Source organism: Aythya fuligula, chromosome 2 (assembly GCF_009819795.1).
Source record: "Aythya fuligula isolate bAytFul2 chromosome 2, bAytFul2.pri, whole genome shotgun sequence".
Classification (NCBI taxonomy): Eukaryota; Metazoa; Chordata; class Aves; order Anseriformes; family Anatidae; genus Aythya; species Aythya fuligula.
Window position 1 is genome coordinate 66,021,615 of NC_045560.1, and position 16,007 is coordinate 66,037,621.

The 16,007-nt window shown below is 38.7% G+C and overlaps 1 protein-coding gene across 19 annotated transcripts in view; it reads right to left on the reverse strand.

The window, feature by feature from the left end:
• Window positions 1-13,661: 13,661 nt before the first annotated feature.
• The window catches only part of CLASP2 (cytoplasmic linker associated protein 2), a 138,982-nt gene continuing 136,636 nt past the window's right edge, over window positions 13,662-16,007 (reverse strand). For all 19 annotated transcript variants that reach the window (XM_032180630.1, XM_032180643.1, XM_032180640.1 and 16 more), the window contains one exon: window positions 13,662-15,811. In XM_032180630.1, coding sequence (XP_032036521.1) covers window positions 15,725-15,811 — 87 coding nt within the window. In that variant the 3' untranslated portion in view covers window positions 13,662-15,724. The remainder of the gene's footprint in view (window positions 15,812-16,007) is intronic.

Below are 16,007 nucleotides of genomic sequence, written 5' to 3' on the forward strand. Positions count from 1 at the left end.
GCACGGCGGGAGAGGGAAGGGAAAAGAGGGGACGCGGGAAGGGGGCACCCGCAACTGGCAGCGGCAGCGCGGGGGGACGGGGCTCAGCCCCTAGGGGGCCCCATCAGCATCCCCGGAGGGGCTGGGGGGCCGCCGGCCGCCGCCGCTTCTTCCTCCTCCTCCTCCTCCTCCGCCTCGCCGCTGCTCGCCGCCGCTCGAGCCCCGAGCCAGCTGAGCGGCGCCTCGCGCCGCATCATTCAGCGGGCAGGGAGAAGGAGGCGGCGGCGGCGGGGAGGCCCCCGCTCTGCTGCTGCTGCTGCCGCCGCCGCCACCCGACCAGGAACGGCTGCCCCCGCGCCGCCCCCTGCCTCCGCTTCCTCCACCTCACGCTGCGCCCGCCGCTCACGACAACATGGCGGCCGGCGCCGCGGGGAACGGCCTCACCTCCCCTCCGCCCGGCACCGCCCACTGACCGGCTCTCGGCCAATCGGAAGAGGGAGGAGAGGGGAGAAGGGCGGTGCAGCCAACCCTGGGGGAGGCTTCCTGGGGGGCGGGGCCTCGGATGCGAAGCCCCGCCCTCCACGCTGCGCGGAGAGAGGCTCGCTGGGAGAGTGCTGCTGAAGAGGGAAAGGGGAGCGGACAGGAAGTGGCGACAGGGCGGCCGTTAGCCTGAGGGGCTGGACGCGCCCGCGGGGCTGCGTGAGGCTGTTAGCGCAGTGCCTGCAACGTGCGCACTGCCAAGCGTTGGGTTTTGGTTACCCTCGGGCCTTTGACTTGGTTCATGGCCCGTATCCTTGGACTTAAATCCCGTTTGTAGGTTTCCAGATGCAGTAAGAGGCTGGTTTTCTCTCTTTTAACAGGCTGAAACAAGTTAAAGCCTAGTGTGTTCAAGTAGCATTGAATTTCTCTTTCTATAATATAAATCTATTTTGTAAAAATAAAATACCTTTATTTTATGCTTCTTTTCTAATTACTTTATATCCTCCAAGGAAATGATCCAAGAGACAGCTAAGCTATAGATAAATAATTACAGTTATATTGCCTAGCAGTTGGAGAATACAAGGAGGGATGCAAGGAAGAACAGGACAGGCTAGTGGGTTATACTTTAATCATGTTCCCTCTGATCCTAAAATACTTGGTCCAATGAAGGGTGCTAATAGGGTGAATAACCTGTAACTTAATCCTAACCCATAACTAGATCCTCTACAAAAAAAAAAAATCATATTTTAATAATTCAGGGGATTATGTAATTAATGTTATGAGACATTTCATTCAAATGATTCACCTAGCAAGCAAAGTATAGAAAAGTTTAGAGACTATAAAAGACTATAAAAGTTTAGAGACTATAAATTACATTTTGATCACATAGGAACATGCTGCAAGTAAAATTGCCTTTTTTTTTTTTTTTTTTTAAAGCTACAAGATAGGGAGACCCTAGTTTCACTAGCAATAAAATGTTAGCTGTTATTCAAAATATTTATATGACAGCCTCAAAGATAAAGAGAAACATGCAGTCCATTATTTATGCTTTCTAAAGAGATTGGTAACTTAAGACTAAACTACCAGTTTCTGCAGAGAATTACCTCAAAGAAAGCTGTAGTGGCATGGGTGTCAGTCTCTTTTCCCAAGTGCCAAGCAATAAGGTAAGAGGAAATGGCCTCAAGTTGTGCCAGCGGAGGTTGAGGTTGTATATTTGGAAATTTTTATTTACAGAAAGGGTTGTGAGGCATTGGAACAGGCTACCCAGGGAAGTGGTTGAGTCACTATCCCTGGAGGTCTTCAAGAACTGTGTAGATGTGCTGCTGAGGGACATGGTTTAGTGGTGGACTTGGCAGCGCTGGGTTAAAGGTTAGACTTGACGATATTAGAGATCTTTTCTAACCTTAATGATTCCCTGATTCTATGAAAATGGTACTGGTATTTTTCCTGCTGTAATTGATTTAAGTGTTCCTTGCCTGCCTCTGGATAGATAAACAGTTTGTCTGCACGTAAGAAGGACATTCAAAAAAGGTACATTTATGAGAAGGGCACGAGCGGGTGCCCAAGTCTCTAACATAGGCAATAACTACCAAGCTACTACAACTTTTAGTCAGAATTGAAAATACTGAAAATATTGCTGGCAAAATACCTCTCTTAAGCCTGGCAAAAATTCAGCAATTATTTCTGTGATGGATTTATTTTATTTATTTCTGAAGATGGGTAACAGGCCAAAAATAGCATTACTAATTCCAGTGACTCTTAAATTACCAAACTGGCAGTTGCTATTCAGCATGCAACAGTTGTGGTACAAGTTAGCTTAAATTCCTATCACTGAAGAATTAGACTTTTAATTGAGACCTCAAACCTTACCTTAGGCAGACATTTCTAGACATAACATGGGTTGTAAAATCAAAGGTGGCATACATAACACCAAAGCCTACTTTTCTAAGTGATACAAAAGATATTGGGAGTTTGCAGAAAACTGAGAGCAGTGAACTTTCTGCTTCTGATGGTTAGAGATAAGTTAAGAGCAAAATCCAAGACCAGATAAACCAGATCCAGTTTGACTTATGCGTAGCAAAAGTGGTTTATCTACTTACATTACATAGTAATGTAATTAAGCTACATAGTAGTTATAAGACATAAATTTATATGATTTTTTTTTAATAGGTGTTGGTTTCTTCTGTCACAAATTCCAATCTCTACTGAAGATAACGTGAGCAGATACAGTAAGACCCATTCTCTTGCAGTTCAGCCTTCAAAAGTTTGCCCATAATAAGCCAACTGAGTGTTAATATTTCTGTTATCATTTGTTATTTTAGGATGTAAAGTAACTTGTTCAATTAAATGATGGTTATTGTAATGCAAACATTATTTTCTTTAGCATTATGTCTATCCCTGGATTATTTGCAAGTTTTCACTGGAGGTTTTCAGTCTATGTTTGCGGGTTTTGTTGCTTTTAAAGTACAGGCCTTTGATGTGTTTGATTTCTTTGGGGCAGGTTCCTGGCTCAGTCCCTTTCTCAGATCATCTGCTGAGGATCAACCATGCATACAAGCACCACTTCCCAGCCAGATCTAACCAACTCCAGTGTACAGAGTTGTACCTACAGTGCAAATCAGCTCAGGTACCCAATCTAAATCTCTGTGTAATTACCATGCAGCCTTCTCAGCTTTTGGCAAAACAGTTTAAAATATCTTTAGATGGATAGCAAGTACAAACAAAAACCTCAAAAACATTTTTTCTATTCATTTCACTTTAACTAGCTAACTAGTCTTGTGATTTTTTAACGCCTACAGTTGACATTCTGCATATTGTAGTATGAATGGTAGCTGCTTCCATAGCTTTTTCTTAATCCTAATCTTTCTGTTACTCTTCCCATAATTTCACTTTCAGAATAATTTCTTCCAAAACATTTATATTGGCCTTATACTGAGGGTAAGGAGAGTTCAAGATATCTTGAAGTCCAAGCAAATAAAGAAAACAGATGCCTATTGCCAAAGTAAAATTATTCTTTTTCTTCATAAGCAATAATCAGTCCTGACTGGGAAAATTAAGTTGTCACATAAAATTCCTATTCTGCAACTCAAGCAATATAAACCCCACGTGGAGTCTCACAAGTTAGGCACCTGAACATTTTTTGAGGATTAGATTGCAGAATTTGTGCCTTACTCATAAACGTATGCTCATCAGTAAGGCTGAGAGCAGAGGTTGTGGAACGGAAGACTCTGTATACCTTATAAAATAATAGTTTTTTCCTACTGATTCCTTCCCAAGCTTTGCCTGCATAAACATCATACAAACCTTTTCCCATGCCTAGTGAAATGGTCTAAAACAAGACTTAAGCATTCTGAGATCTCAAATTGCTTATGTAACCCTTCAAGCAAGTTAAATCCAGAAGCCTGACTTCTCATAAGTGATATTCCGTGTCGCCTTCCCATTCCATTTCTACACATCCCTATCACCATTTCAGCAGGACTTGTGACTTCAGAGCAAATCTCTTTCTTAACACAAATGAGCTTCCTCAAAAAACTCTTCCAACTATATTCCCAGGAAGGGCTTGATAGGAAGATACCCTGAGCCCACACCCACCAATTGTACTTGAAGAACTGATATAACAGAGGGTAGGCGCATACAGTAGGAACCTGGTTATGCAAATATATCTGCGTAGATGTGTCTCAAGAATGGTTTTATTACTGGGATATGGGAGAAGGCAGAAGGGGGAAGAAGGGATCCTGAGATGCCCCTTTCTTCATCTGCTCTCCACTAATACTGACCAGCATGCTCAGCTCAAGTCAATTGCACTTTCTGAGTAAACTTTACTGATGTCCAGATGTGGGACCACAGCATGGCAAAGGATGTGATGGAACCAAACAACTTTATGGTTATGGCCAGATTGAAACCTAGTGCCTAAACAGGTTTTTATCCATTCTGCTTAAGGTCATCAGCCTCGAGGGCTAATCTTCTTAGCTACTATACGCAACCCATAATTTATGGAAGTATCCCTCCCTATGTTGTATTTCAATACAAAACACAGATGCACACTGCCACCCAAACCTACAGTTCAAATGTGTGTGGGAAGAGTAACTTCAAAGGGACTTGGAATGGCAGATCTTGAGATAAGCGTGGTGGTGGGCAACAGAAGCAAATACAGGGGTAGCAGCAAAGACAGACAAGGACACAGTGAAAATGGGCCCTAAGTGAATGAGGTTCGGAAACAAAAGCAAGAGGAGACACCTCCTCTGTGCTGAACAGCACTGAAGAAGGGAGTGGGAATGGAGCTGTGCGTGGAAGTCCTCACTTACCCTTGCTATTTGGCTCCTTTTGCAGAGCTATTCATGTCACCTGCAAGCAGGACTCTGTCAGGAAACTCCTGCACCTATTCTTCATGTCTGGTTTACTGTCCGAGTCAATAGAAACAGCACTATGTTTGCTACATATTTGTGTTAGCCAATCCAAATTTCACATCACCCTGACCCTTGCATTGAAATGGACTGATGAGGTAAAATTCCACTGAAAAATGTCATTAGTTTAACATTTTTGGTTATCAGAACCCAGGTATCACTTAATTTCCTTGCATTTTTAAAACAAAATTTGGCATATTTCTGACAAAAGCATGCTCCTCAACAATTCTACAAGACCAGAAGTAATATCGTGATATGGTACTAGGCGTGAGACTACCAACAAGTATGGTACTAGGCATGAGACTACCAACAAGTAAATACCCATATCAAAATATACATGTATTATTAAACACTATCATGTTTACACACATTGTAATTAGTGGAAAAGTAATAAGCTAAAGTTTAATACAGAGAGTGTTATAAATTGAAACTCAATTAACATCAAGGTAATCTGGAATCTATGTATCTCTTGTCAAAGCGTAATCATTTTAATTATATGAAAAATTTTGAATAGTGTACACAGATATTTTAGTCATGAAGAGGTGAAGTAAGTTCATAGGGATATGCTGATGCAATAAGCTATATATTGCATCAGAATTTCAATGCAAAGTGTTCAACCAGTGTATCTGGCCTGAGACTAGAAGTGGCCCGTATTCCTGATCCTGCACATCGATATGCAGCTTCAATAGACAAAATGCATTTTTCAACATAGATACGAACCACCAAGGTGTCAATAAGTCTGTATGACTTCATACAGAGTTTTACCTTTAGACTACAAACAAAATTTGAAAGAGAAACATTTAACACATTTATGAATATCACATGAACACATTTTGTTGCACATACTTATGGTGGCAGAGTTGTGAAGATAATGAAAATGCAGTAAAGCAAATCTCCACTGTGGTGACTCCACTGCACAACCTTTTGTCAGTGGGTCTGTGACCACCAACTCTGTTAGAAGGCTTGAACTTGTGAATTAGCAAAGGCTCTGTAGTCTACGTTATTGTGTGTTAGACCATTTCAATTATTATCATTAAAGTCATCCCCAATCATTTTTTTCTTACCGCAGGTAGCTGCTGTTACTGGTGGGATACTGGTGATGGTGATAATGTTCAGGCTGGTTGTGCCAGAAAAGCATTTTGGGATGAGATGAGGCGTTGTGCTCAAAGAGATGGTCACTGCAGTGATGGGAAAAGAGAAAATAAACACACACATTCAAATTAAAGTTGCAGTTGGTTCCTCTCACACCTTTATATTTAGCCTCTGCCACCAAGTTTGCAGGTGTCACCCTCTCCAGAAGAGGCAAACAGCTAAAGTCTTGCCTGGTTCCCACCTCCTCTCCTGCTCCTCAGCCTTACTGCCTTGTCAGCTGCTGCTCAGCTGCAGGGCTTTATTACCAGCTGGTGTGATGTCAGGTGCAGCCCAGACTTGACCAGCATTGCCCTTTCTCTCCTCTCCTCTCCCACACCATCACTGTGCAGAACTGCACATGACAGAGCCAGGAGAAAGAGCAATTCCGCAGCACTGCTGCCCCAGAGAGGCAGACAGCTTTCCCTACACACAGTCCACTTGAAGCACACAAAAAACAGAATGTGTGTAGGCATGACTGGAGCAAAAAAAAAAAGGGGGGGAATATGCATTGATGTCTTTAAGACAAGCAAAATAGTTTTGCACCCCTGTTTAGACTGTATCCCTTTTACCTTTTCATTCTGTACATCTGTTCAAGTGCCAGATTACAACATAGTATACCTTACAGTTATTTTATTGTCATTAAAAATACAAAATAAAAAACCAACAGAACACTGTCAAACTGCAAGGAAAATACTTACTACAACTCCCCCTCATGCCCCCAGCCACACACGCACTCTGAGGAAAAATCATATTCAGATGCAAACCAGCTGCTTGGTGCACCCATGTCTCAGGGCCATTTGCTTGCCCAGGATTGCAGCTAGGATGGTAGTATGAACTTTAAAACAAACAAAATAGTACTGATCCTGCTAAGACTTTAGCACTCAGAGTTGAGGGCACACATCCAAAAAACTCAGCTGAAGATAGTTACCTGCAGAGGGAGCCCACTCTGCTTGAAATAGAAAGGACTATTGAAAAATAGGAATAGTTTGCCGTTATTTTATTTTATTTTATTTTTTTTAATATCTCCTCCTCCTCCCCCCCCCTCCCCCCAAGCATTGCTCGGTCACTGCAGTTCATTCTATAAAAGATACTTCAAGAAGTTATTGCAATATTGTGAAAACACTCCAATATGAAAATTAGTATAACAAGGAGCAAGGCTCTGGGGAAAAAAATAAAAGGAATTTTTAGAGTGCTAGCAATAAACAGCAGTCAAAATACTTCAGACAAATAAGTTATGTTTTTCCTCTTTTTGGTGATAGTTCTTTGTTTTTTCATAACGAGGCAGTTCCCCCTTTTACCTTACCGTTTTTATTCAACATCAAACAATGCAAACATGATGCAAACACAAGAATAACAATAAAAGAGGAACTGTAAATACAGGAAGAGAAAGAAACAATCACATGTGATACTGTCTAGAAAAGATGACAAGAATTGTGACTGCTGGTTTGGTGATTTTGAGATTGTTCTCCATGAGGAATGAAGGTACCTCAAGGAGGGCTCTCAGGACACAGCTGTACTTGCATACATGAGCTGATCTTTGCTCCAGCAAGGATGAGAGCTGGATAAATATTTTCAAGGTTAGTTTTTCCACTTACAACTCTGTGTGTGAACGAGCATCTTTGAACAAGTATAAAGGGCTGCACAAACTCCTGTTTTCACTGATTGCTTCTGCATTTTCTAATAATTAAATTTGATTTCAGAAACAGTAGATATCCTGGTATTCGGTTTGCTTCATCTATCATCAAGTTGTAAAACACAATCACTGTGTGTTACATGCGTACAGCACATTTTATTTGGAAGCCTCATTTTCCCTTTGCACTGATTATTAGTAAGGATTACACATTCCAGAAACATTCACAATCTTCCATTGGGGATGTTGTGAGCTTCCCATGACCTCTCACAAGAGGGCACCTGTTTTGTTCTGTGACTTGTATTTCTCTTGAAAGGAAAGAGTACTAACAGAAGTTCTCCTTATCTTGAAAGACTTTGAGTCCGTAGCAGGGTGGCTCCCACTTCTAACTGTACCCCAAAGGGCACGTGTGGCTTTGAATCATCAGGCACTTTATCCCCCCAAAATTAGTCTGTTGCTTTTTTTGACAGATGTCAGTTTAGCAAAATGCAGGTGGAAACACAAATAATAACACTAACACGACATATCAGAAGTCCTAGATCTGTACTGACCTCAAGACAGCCTGTTGTGGCTGAAAATAACTAATGCTGTAATGGGAGTCCAGGCTGGCAGGTGCAGATTAGGCTGCAGGCCTGGGTTTAGCCTGTCTGAGGGCAGATAGTGAGCAGGAGCTTAATCAGAAAAAACAAAATAGGAGCATCACAACAAATGTGCCCATTTAGTGTCAGCTTCATTTGATTTTTCAAGAGTTATGCTTATACTGACTAAAAATAACTGAGCCACTGCTTCTATCTAAAGAAGCTGCTGTCTCAAGGAGAAGAGGTATTTATTAGTAGAGGGTGTGATGATGAAGACTATTCTGATCATATGTATTGTGTCCAGCTTAGTTTCTAAGGCCCTGCTTCTTCTAAAACGTGGAAGTTCAAGGCCTGTGTTAAGGGTACCCCTCGTGGTGTGCAAACTATTTCAAACTTTTGTGTGGCTGCCACTACTGGCCATTGTACCCCACTGCAACCACTGCTCCTGATGGCATAGAGGCAAAGCAAGACTGAAGCTTGTGGACTGTCATGTAAAACCACGTTGCTAATTCAGTAGGGTGACAGCTACACCAATCCATTTAATTGGAGTTGCATATTCTAATATTTAAAAGGCTTTATGGTTGTTATGGCAGTTGCACAAGTAGGCACGTCACAGTTTAAAAGGTGACTGTTGCAAGTTTCTCCTACTTTGCAGAAGCCACTACCATCCTCCAACTTTGGAAACACAAAAGTCATCGTTTCCTCAATTCTTGGTCATCAACAAATACAACTTAAACATTTTATCAGGAAAGATGGCTTGGGTGGAGGTAGGCATTTGCCATTGCAAAGAAGCTCAACTTCCTGAAACTATCTATCCCACCATATCTTTTAAGACATCTTTCTGAGTCCCTCTTCATCAATTCAATTGCAGGCATTTGTAGCTTGAAATATAAAATACATAAACACACGCTAACACAGCAGTGTGACATCACGCATACTACACAGTGCCTGGAATTCAGAATACCTGGCTCAAATCAAGGTATATTTCACCAGGTTACCTTCCTCTTTTGTAGAAAATTTGCTTTTCTCCCCCTACTATGGGTTGGCAAGGGGCTTGATTCTTCACTCATAGAAGCTTTGAGTTCCTTGTAAGGAAAGCACTAGACAGAGCATGCAGAAAGTGTTAAGAAAACATTACTATTAAAACTGAAATTAAACATTAAAAAAAAATCCACTCAGCAATTAGTACTTCATGGTCTTGTATTTTGACTGATCTTCCTTGCAAGCAGTATATGGGGATAAAATTTCAACTACAGTATAACTTCATTTTTTTTACATCAGGCTAACTTCCCACATTGTATTCAATTCCGGCATTTTGCTTTGTGAAGTACTGTGTATTCCCCACACCCACACCTGCTGCCCTTGACTAACCTCTAGACATAAAGGTATGTAGTTACCTAGTTGTGCAAGTTTGGGGACAAATAAGGTGAGTTTTTAGCACTGTACTGTTTATTGTTAAGGGGTTATTTTTGTTTCTTGGTTTATAATCTGCCCCATAAGTACTAAGCAGGTTTCAGCAAAGGAGCATTGTATACACAAACAACAAGAGACTATTTATTTAAAACATCTCTTGCTTCAAGGCTTGTGTATAGCATGCACGGTCCAAGCTGAAATTTGAGGTGGGGAGGCTAATGTTTTACTAACAGGTGTATCTGTGCTAAGTACTTCAACATACGGTGCCTGAAAAGTTTTATTGGATTTTTCCATGAGCAGCATCCAAATTGACATCTAAGTAGCAAATCAAATGATGCCTTAGTAATCTTTTTTTTTTTTTTTTTTTTAATATATAGAGCAATCAGTATCCTCACTTAACTTCGTGACTACCCTTCTGCGAACTACAGCAAATGACAATTTTATTAAAATTGTTTACATACGCAGAATGTCCTCCTTGACATTTGTTTTTGGCAAGTAAAAAAATATTCCACAGACAACACTGCATGAAAAAATTCAATTCAGCACCACATAAAACATTGTAATCTCACAGACTACGGATATATTCTGAGGATCTTTTTTTCAATAAAGTTTTTGCTGTCAAGTGATGACTTTTAGTTCTGCTTGAAATACTAGTATTTGGATTTGAAGACTGCTGTGGCAATGCCAGCTTGCTACGTGATCTGACACCATGTACAGAAGAGATGGTTCAGCTCCTTCTAATTCCTAATGGAAAGGATCCCTTCTACCTGAGGAATCTGTGGTACCCAGCCAGGTCTAATGTTTTCTAGCAGTGTGCTACAAGCAATTTAAAACATGCAAATCTTCAATTGAAACAGACATATCCAGTTCCCCCCCAGACACAGACATGTATTTCAACTATTTAAATCAAGTTAAAATTGTATTTTCCTCATCTTCCCTGATATTTTAGCACGTACTAGATATAAATATCTAGTATATATAAATATCTAAATACATATAGTATAAAGATATATACTAGATACTTAATAAACTAGATACTAGATGTCTTTTTTTAGTCGTCCTCACCCCCCATAAAGGGGGTCACTCAAGGCCTGGGACGTTGACCTTAGCCAACATCTCTGGCATAAGTTTCTGATCCCAGAGTGCTGCCAGAGAACCAGTCTGAGATCATTCCCCAGTCTGATTTGTCTGCAACAGACAGAGATGAACAGATTGTGAGGGAATACCTACTAATCAGTCTAGTTGACTTTTGATGTCTGTCCGCTGCCTGATGTACATGTACATTTTTGTTTTTACTGGTATATATCCTCCTTGGCAAGACAGGGGCAACCTTTGAACTGATCTTGACACAGTTAACAGAGCTGACTGGAGTACTGATTTCAGTAGGAGTTTATGGAGGTACGAAGATTTCTGTTGGTGGATAAAAGCAAGATCTAGAAAAGGAAGCAAAATAAAATGAAAGACTTACAAATCTTTGATGCCTAATATAAAGTTTAATTACCCTTCTACCTCCTGACGATAGTAACACGTCTCGATATTTCATGTAGATAATGCTGTTTTTTCCACTGAAGAAAGGTATTTTCCATATATCTCTACCCAGCATTATTCTCAATCTTACTCCCTCAAAATATGCTTTATTAGGATCACTTGCATCTACTTAAAATACATCATTAATTTTATTTTTGATAGAAGTCATGTTATTCAAGACTGCTTGCCAAATAGCATTTCAAAGTTTCCAAGAGTTACTGTTTAACAGCCATTTACAAATGAAGTTGTGATTGTGTCTGAGCCATAGTATGTAAGTTCTAAGTAAACATGCTCATTACCCTAAAATCCTATTGATAAATGAAGCAACTTCAATAGTTGGGGGTAACCCAAGCTGCAGAGTCTGGGAACCCCGAGGTCTTAAAATATTTCAGTATACATGGGTAAACAAGATGTATAGAAAAAAGGCAAATTAAGTTCTTTTTTTTTTTTTTTGTACTTGCCAGACTACCACAACTTCCCAAACTTCCCAAATTACTGAAAACCATCCATGTTCTAACAACAAAGATTCACTTAAGAGAATATTTGTCATATAAGATACATACTTAAAAGCACATGCTTCTACAAATGCAGAAGGCATGATTACAAAATTCAGATGGGAACAAAGTAAGAAGTTTTCTTTAGAGAACATAGTATGAATACTAATACTAATCAGTTTACCAGTTCAGTTGGGAAAAAGCATGTTTTATTTCTCCAGATAATCCTCCCGTTCCCAAACTGCCTATCTATCCTCATCTTATTTTTACTGTATTCTATGCTTCTGTTTGCTAAATCTCAGCCTAGCACAGCCAACCAAACCATACTTTCTAACCCGTCAGAGGGATTACCTGTAGCATAATTCACATTTATTCCTCATTTTATCTTTTATGATTATTTTCAAAGGGACAATGATATATTCAAAATCTGAATTCTTTTGCTGACAATTAACTGTGAGCACGTCAAGCCTTGAATCTCTACACACTTTCTACATTGATGAGTTTGTGAATTTACTCGAACATTTAAACATTCATAGAAGATGCTAAGAATGTGCAAGTCTTTAAGGATAAAAGTGTGTGTTCTTTTCACTCTGGAACTCAGACCACAAATAATAAACATGACTCAATCTGTTCCAGTCTTTATCTTTAAAAACAAACAAGCAACCAAACTCAGGAAAATTTACATGATCAGTTCTCTTCCAATTTACATTTACTATCCCAATTTCAGCTGAACAGATGTTACCCAAAATTATCTAAAGCAAATGACATCCAAGTCCAAGACATTCAAGACGTGCATTTCCTATCCTGATTCTGCATATAGTTTTCTTTCCTTTTTTTTTTTTTTTTTTTTTAAGCCTGAAACCACCCTTTAAGAATCACATTTCAGTATGCAAACCACTGCAATGATCTATCATTACAGAATATTAAGACAGCCTTTTTGAAAAAGAACAATACTAATTACTAATTGTCCTAATTTTTTCACAGGTCTTTATGCCTTTTTTTTTTTTTTTTTTTTTTTTAAGATAAACCACCTCCAGTATAAACATAAGGTATGACTAATCATAGCTCAATGTTAATTGAGCTATTGTCTATTTGGGGTATAGGAAATGAAGGCAAAAAACAATGCGGTGAATCTGGTAACTGGCCGCAGTGGAGAACATTTTGTTGCAAATTCTTCTGGCTTCATGTAATACAAACACGTTCTATCCACATACAGCGGTCCCATCTTTGTTGGAAACAGAACTAGTTGTATTGTAACTAAAATATTCATTTAAATATATTGCATTTAGATTTTCAGTACATGGGATATCACACTTAGAACGTTTAAAGATGTCTTAGAAGCACAACTGAGGGACAAACTTTGTGAAAATATCTCCTCTCCTCCCCCTGGAACAAAATTTTTCAGTCATAGGGGAAAAAAACATTTCTTTCTTACCAACATTTTTTTTTACAGATAAAAAGTTATGTTCATCCAGAATATATATGGTATGTTTCGATAAACTTATTTTTCAGTATGAAATAACATCTTCAAAAAGATGACAGAGCAAAGTCATTGTGAAATGATCATTTGAAATAAATAATACCTATAGAAAAAGCAGGAATAATATATGGAACTATTAAACTTAGAATGTGTGCGTTTTTTTTTTAAATGTTCTGATGTGTAATCAAAATGTAAACTACAAGATCTTTAACTAAAAATATGTGACATATTAAAAAAATAAAATGCAAGCAATGCAATAGTGTACAAATAAATGAAATAGTAAACAAGAAGCCTGCTGAAATGAAGGAAACATGGTGTCCATTAAAGATAATATGCAACTTCCAAAAACCATTTTTGTCTAGCATACCTATATTCACACCATATTCTCAAATGCTAAGTCAATTTACTAACAGAGTATCTAAAAGAACATCATTTGGACACACAAAACACGAAGATTATTGTTTTAAAACCAATCTTGTTTCTGTCACCTTTATAATCTTTCTTATAGCGTGTGATCAAATGAAACAGAAAACCAGAATGTATACATTTTTTTTTTTTTTTTTTTTAAGTAATGTTATGTACATTTTATTGCCAGTATATGCACAATGGTAAGCATAGAACTATAAATACACAATGCAATTAAACAGTAGAAAACAACAAGAAATGTTACACATAACAGAGGAAAGAAAGAGGAGATGCTATCTTCTTGGTGTAGGTGTTAAAAAGGGCTAGTGATGACTTACAACAGTCTCTTTTTTTCCCCGCTCTTCACATATATTTCTATAACTTTTCCTCCAAATAAATCTCTGCAATGGCACTGCTTCTTTAACAACATCTCAGCTTTTTCTATCAGATTCACTTCAATCTTAAGTGAAAACAATCTTTTGTGTAACTACAAGCATCTGACAATTTTTATTCAGTTTTGTTTTTCAGGGTACCTAGCAAATAAAGTGTATAATTAGTTTCTTATAATATTTGGCTTCGTGTTGAAGAATAGAGTTTTGAATATGCATTAAGTCATCATTTGGGGAAAAAAAAATCTTGTAGATAGTTCTTCTACTGGGTGCTATACGCAGCAGCTCACTGAAGAGGTAGAGAGAATTTTAGCCTAGTATAGATCATCATCCTTGGCACTACTATTTTCTCTCTTACCATGATACACTTCCTACAACTAGATAACACAACAGTCAAAGGGAAAAGAAGCTAGGGAAAAAAGTTACCACCATTTCTGGGAAGGGTTCTACTTCATCCCAGTTCTCAGTTAACTTGTTGCTTATATCCAAGACAATTAAAAAAAAAAAAAAAAGAAAGAAAAAAAGACAACATTGAGGGACACATTTACTCGATCCTTGCTCTCTTTCCATTATTAAGTTCATAAATACAAAGAACCATTATTCACAATAAACTCTTTTTCAAAAATGGAAAAACAAACCCTGGAAACATTTCCACACCTTAATCCAGATGGGTCTTGAGGATGCTATTCAAGAAAACCATGCAAATAGTCTGGTGCAGCTTTCCCACCTCATCCAAAATATATAATTTTTAAAATTAAAAGGTGGCAAGATCCATAGCATTTATGACTATTCCCCCTCCCCTCTTTTTAAATTCAATGCAGAAAATCTTGGTGCTTTTAGGAAGTTAACAAATAAATAGTCTTCTGCACTATTGTCATAAAATCCCATGTGAGTTACAATACACGACTACTGGTTCCAGCAATTAGGTTGAAAGGAAACATTCTAGTGATAAATACATACTGAGCATGCTTGGGCAGAGCACTCCATTCTGAAGCATCCTGCTTGAAGAACGAAAGGTGACAAGGATGGTTCACGTCCATCAAGTGACCATTAACTCCCCTGCTAAAAAGCAGACTGCCACACTATCACTGGGTTGGCAGTTCTACCCTGAAAGGGCTGTCTTCCACACTAGGAGGTACTGGTTGTACCAGCCCTCTGCTGCGCACACTAAATTCTTATTTATGCAACAAACATACAACCAATGAACAACATCACTTTTACAGAACTGGATCAAGCCAGCTTTTTTATAGGCATATTTCTCAATCTCCAGAATATCCTGAACAAGCCGTAAATAAGATGATGAACCACCAACAGTGACCGAGTCTCACTGCAGTTCAGACTAGTTCTGCCTTGTTTCACATCACTTCTTGTTTCTAGTGAAGGACATGATACTCAAACAAAACAGTAATAAAAACAATGTTATCTGCAGCTGAGTAAAAGCAATGGAACTTATATTTTAACTTCTGAAGCTTAAAGCATACCTTTTTAATTAGGGTAAAAAATGTTTTTAATACAGTAACACTGGCAAAAGTTAACGGGAAGACACAGAGGATTGTGAACAGGATAAATGATGTATTAGATTATTTATAAATTTTATTTTGCTTTGATCAACAGATGTTAATACTGTTTTTTCCTTGGATTTGGAATAATTCTATTGCAACAGTCACATGCAGGCTGAAGACAGCCAATGGTTAAAGAAAAAAAAGGGAGGAAAATGAGAAAAAAAATGGTTCCAAATGTCGTAAGATTTTTCCTTGCACTTGAAGAGGGACTGGCCCTTGCTTTAAGAGACCCGGTTAACTCCTGTCAGCTTCATTAGCTTTGTCCAGACATATCTGCTGTTGCATCCCCTGGTCCAGAGCCTGTTTGTGCACGCTTGATGTAAAGGTTCAGTAATTTCATCTGCAAATTTAAGCCAGAAATTTGCTTTAGTTAGTATTTACAAACTGTACACACTACAGGAATGACACACCAAAGTAAACATTAATTTTGCTTTCAGGAAAAAAATGGTTTATGTTACATAATTAACTGGAAGGTAACATACTTAACAATAAAAATATTAAACACAGACAATTTCTCACAAGGAAACAGGTCAAGC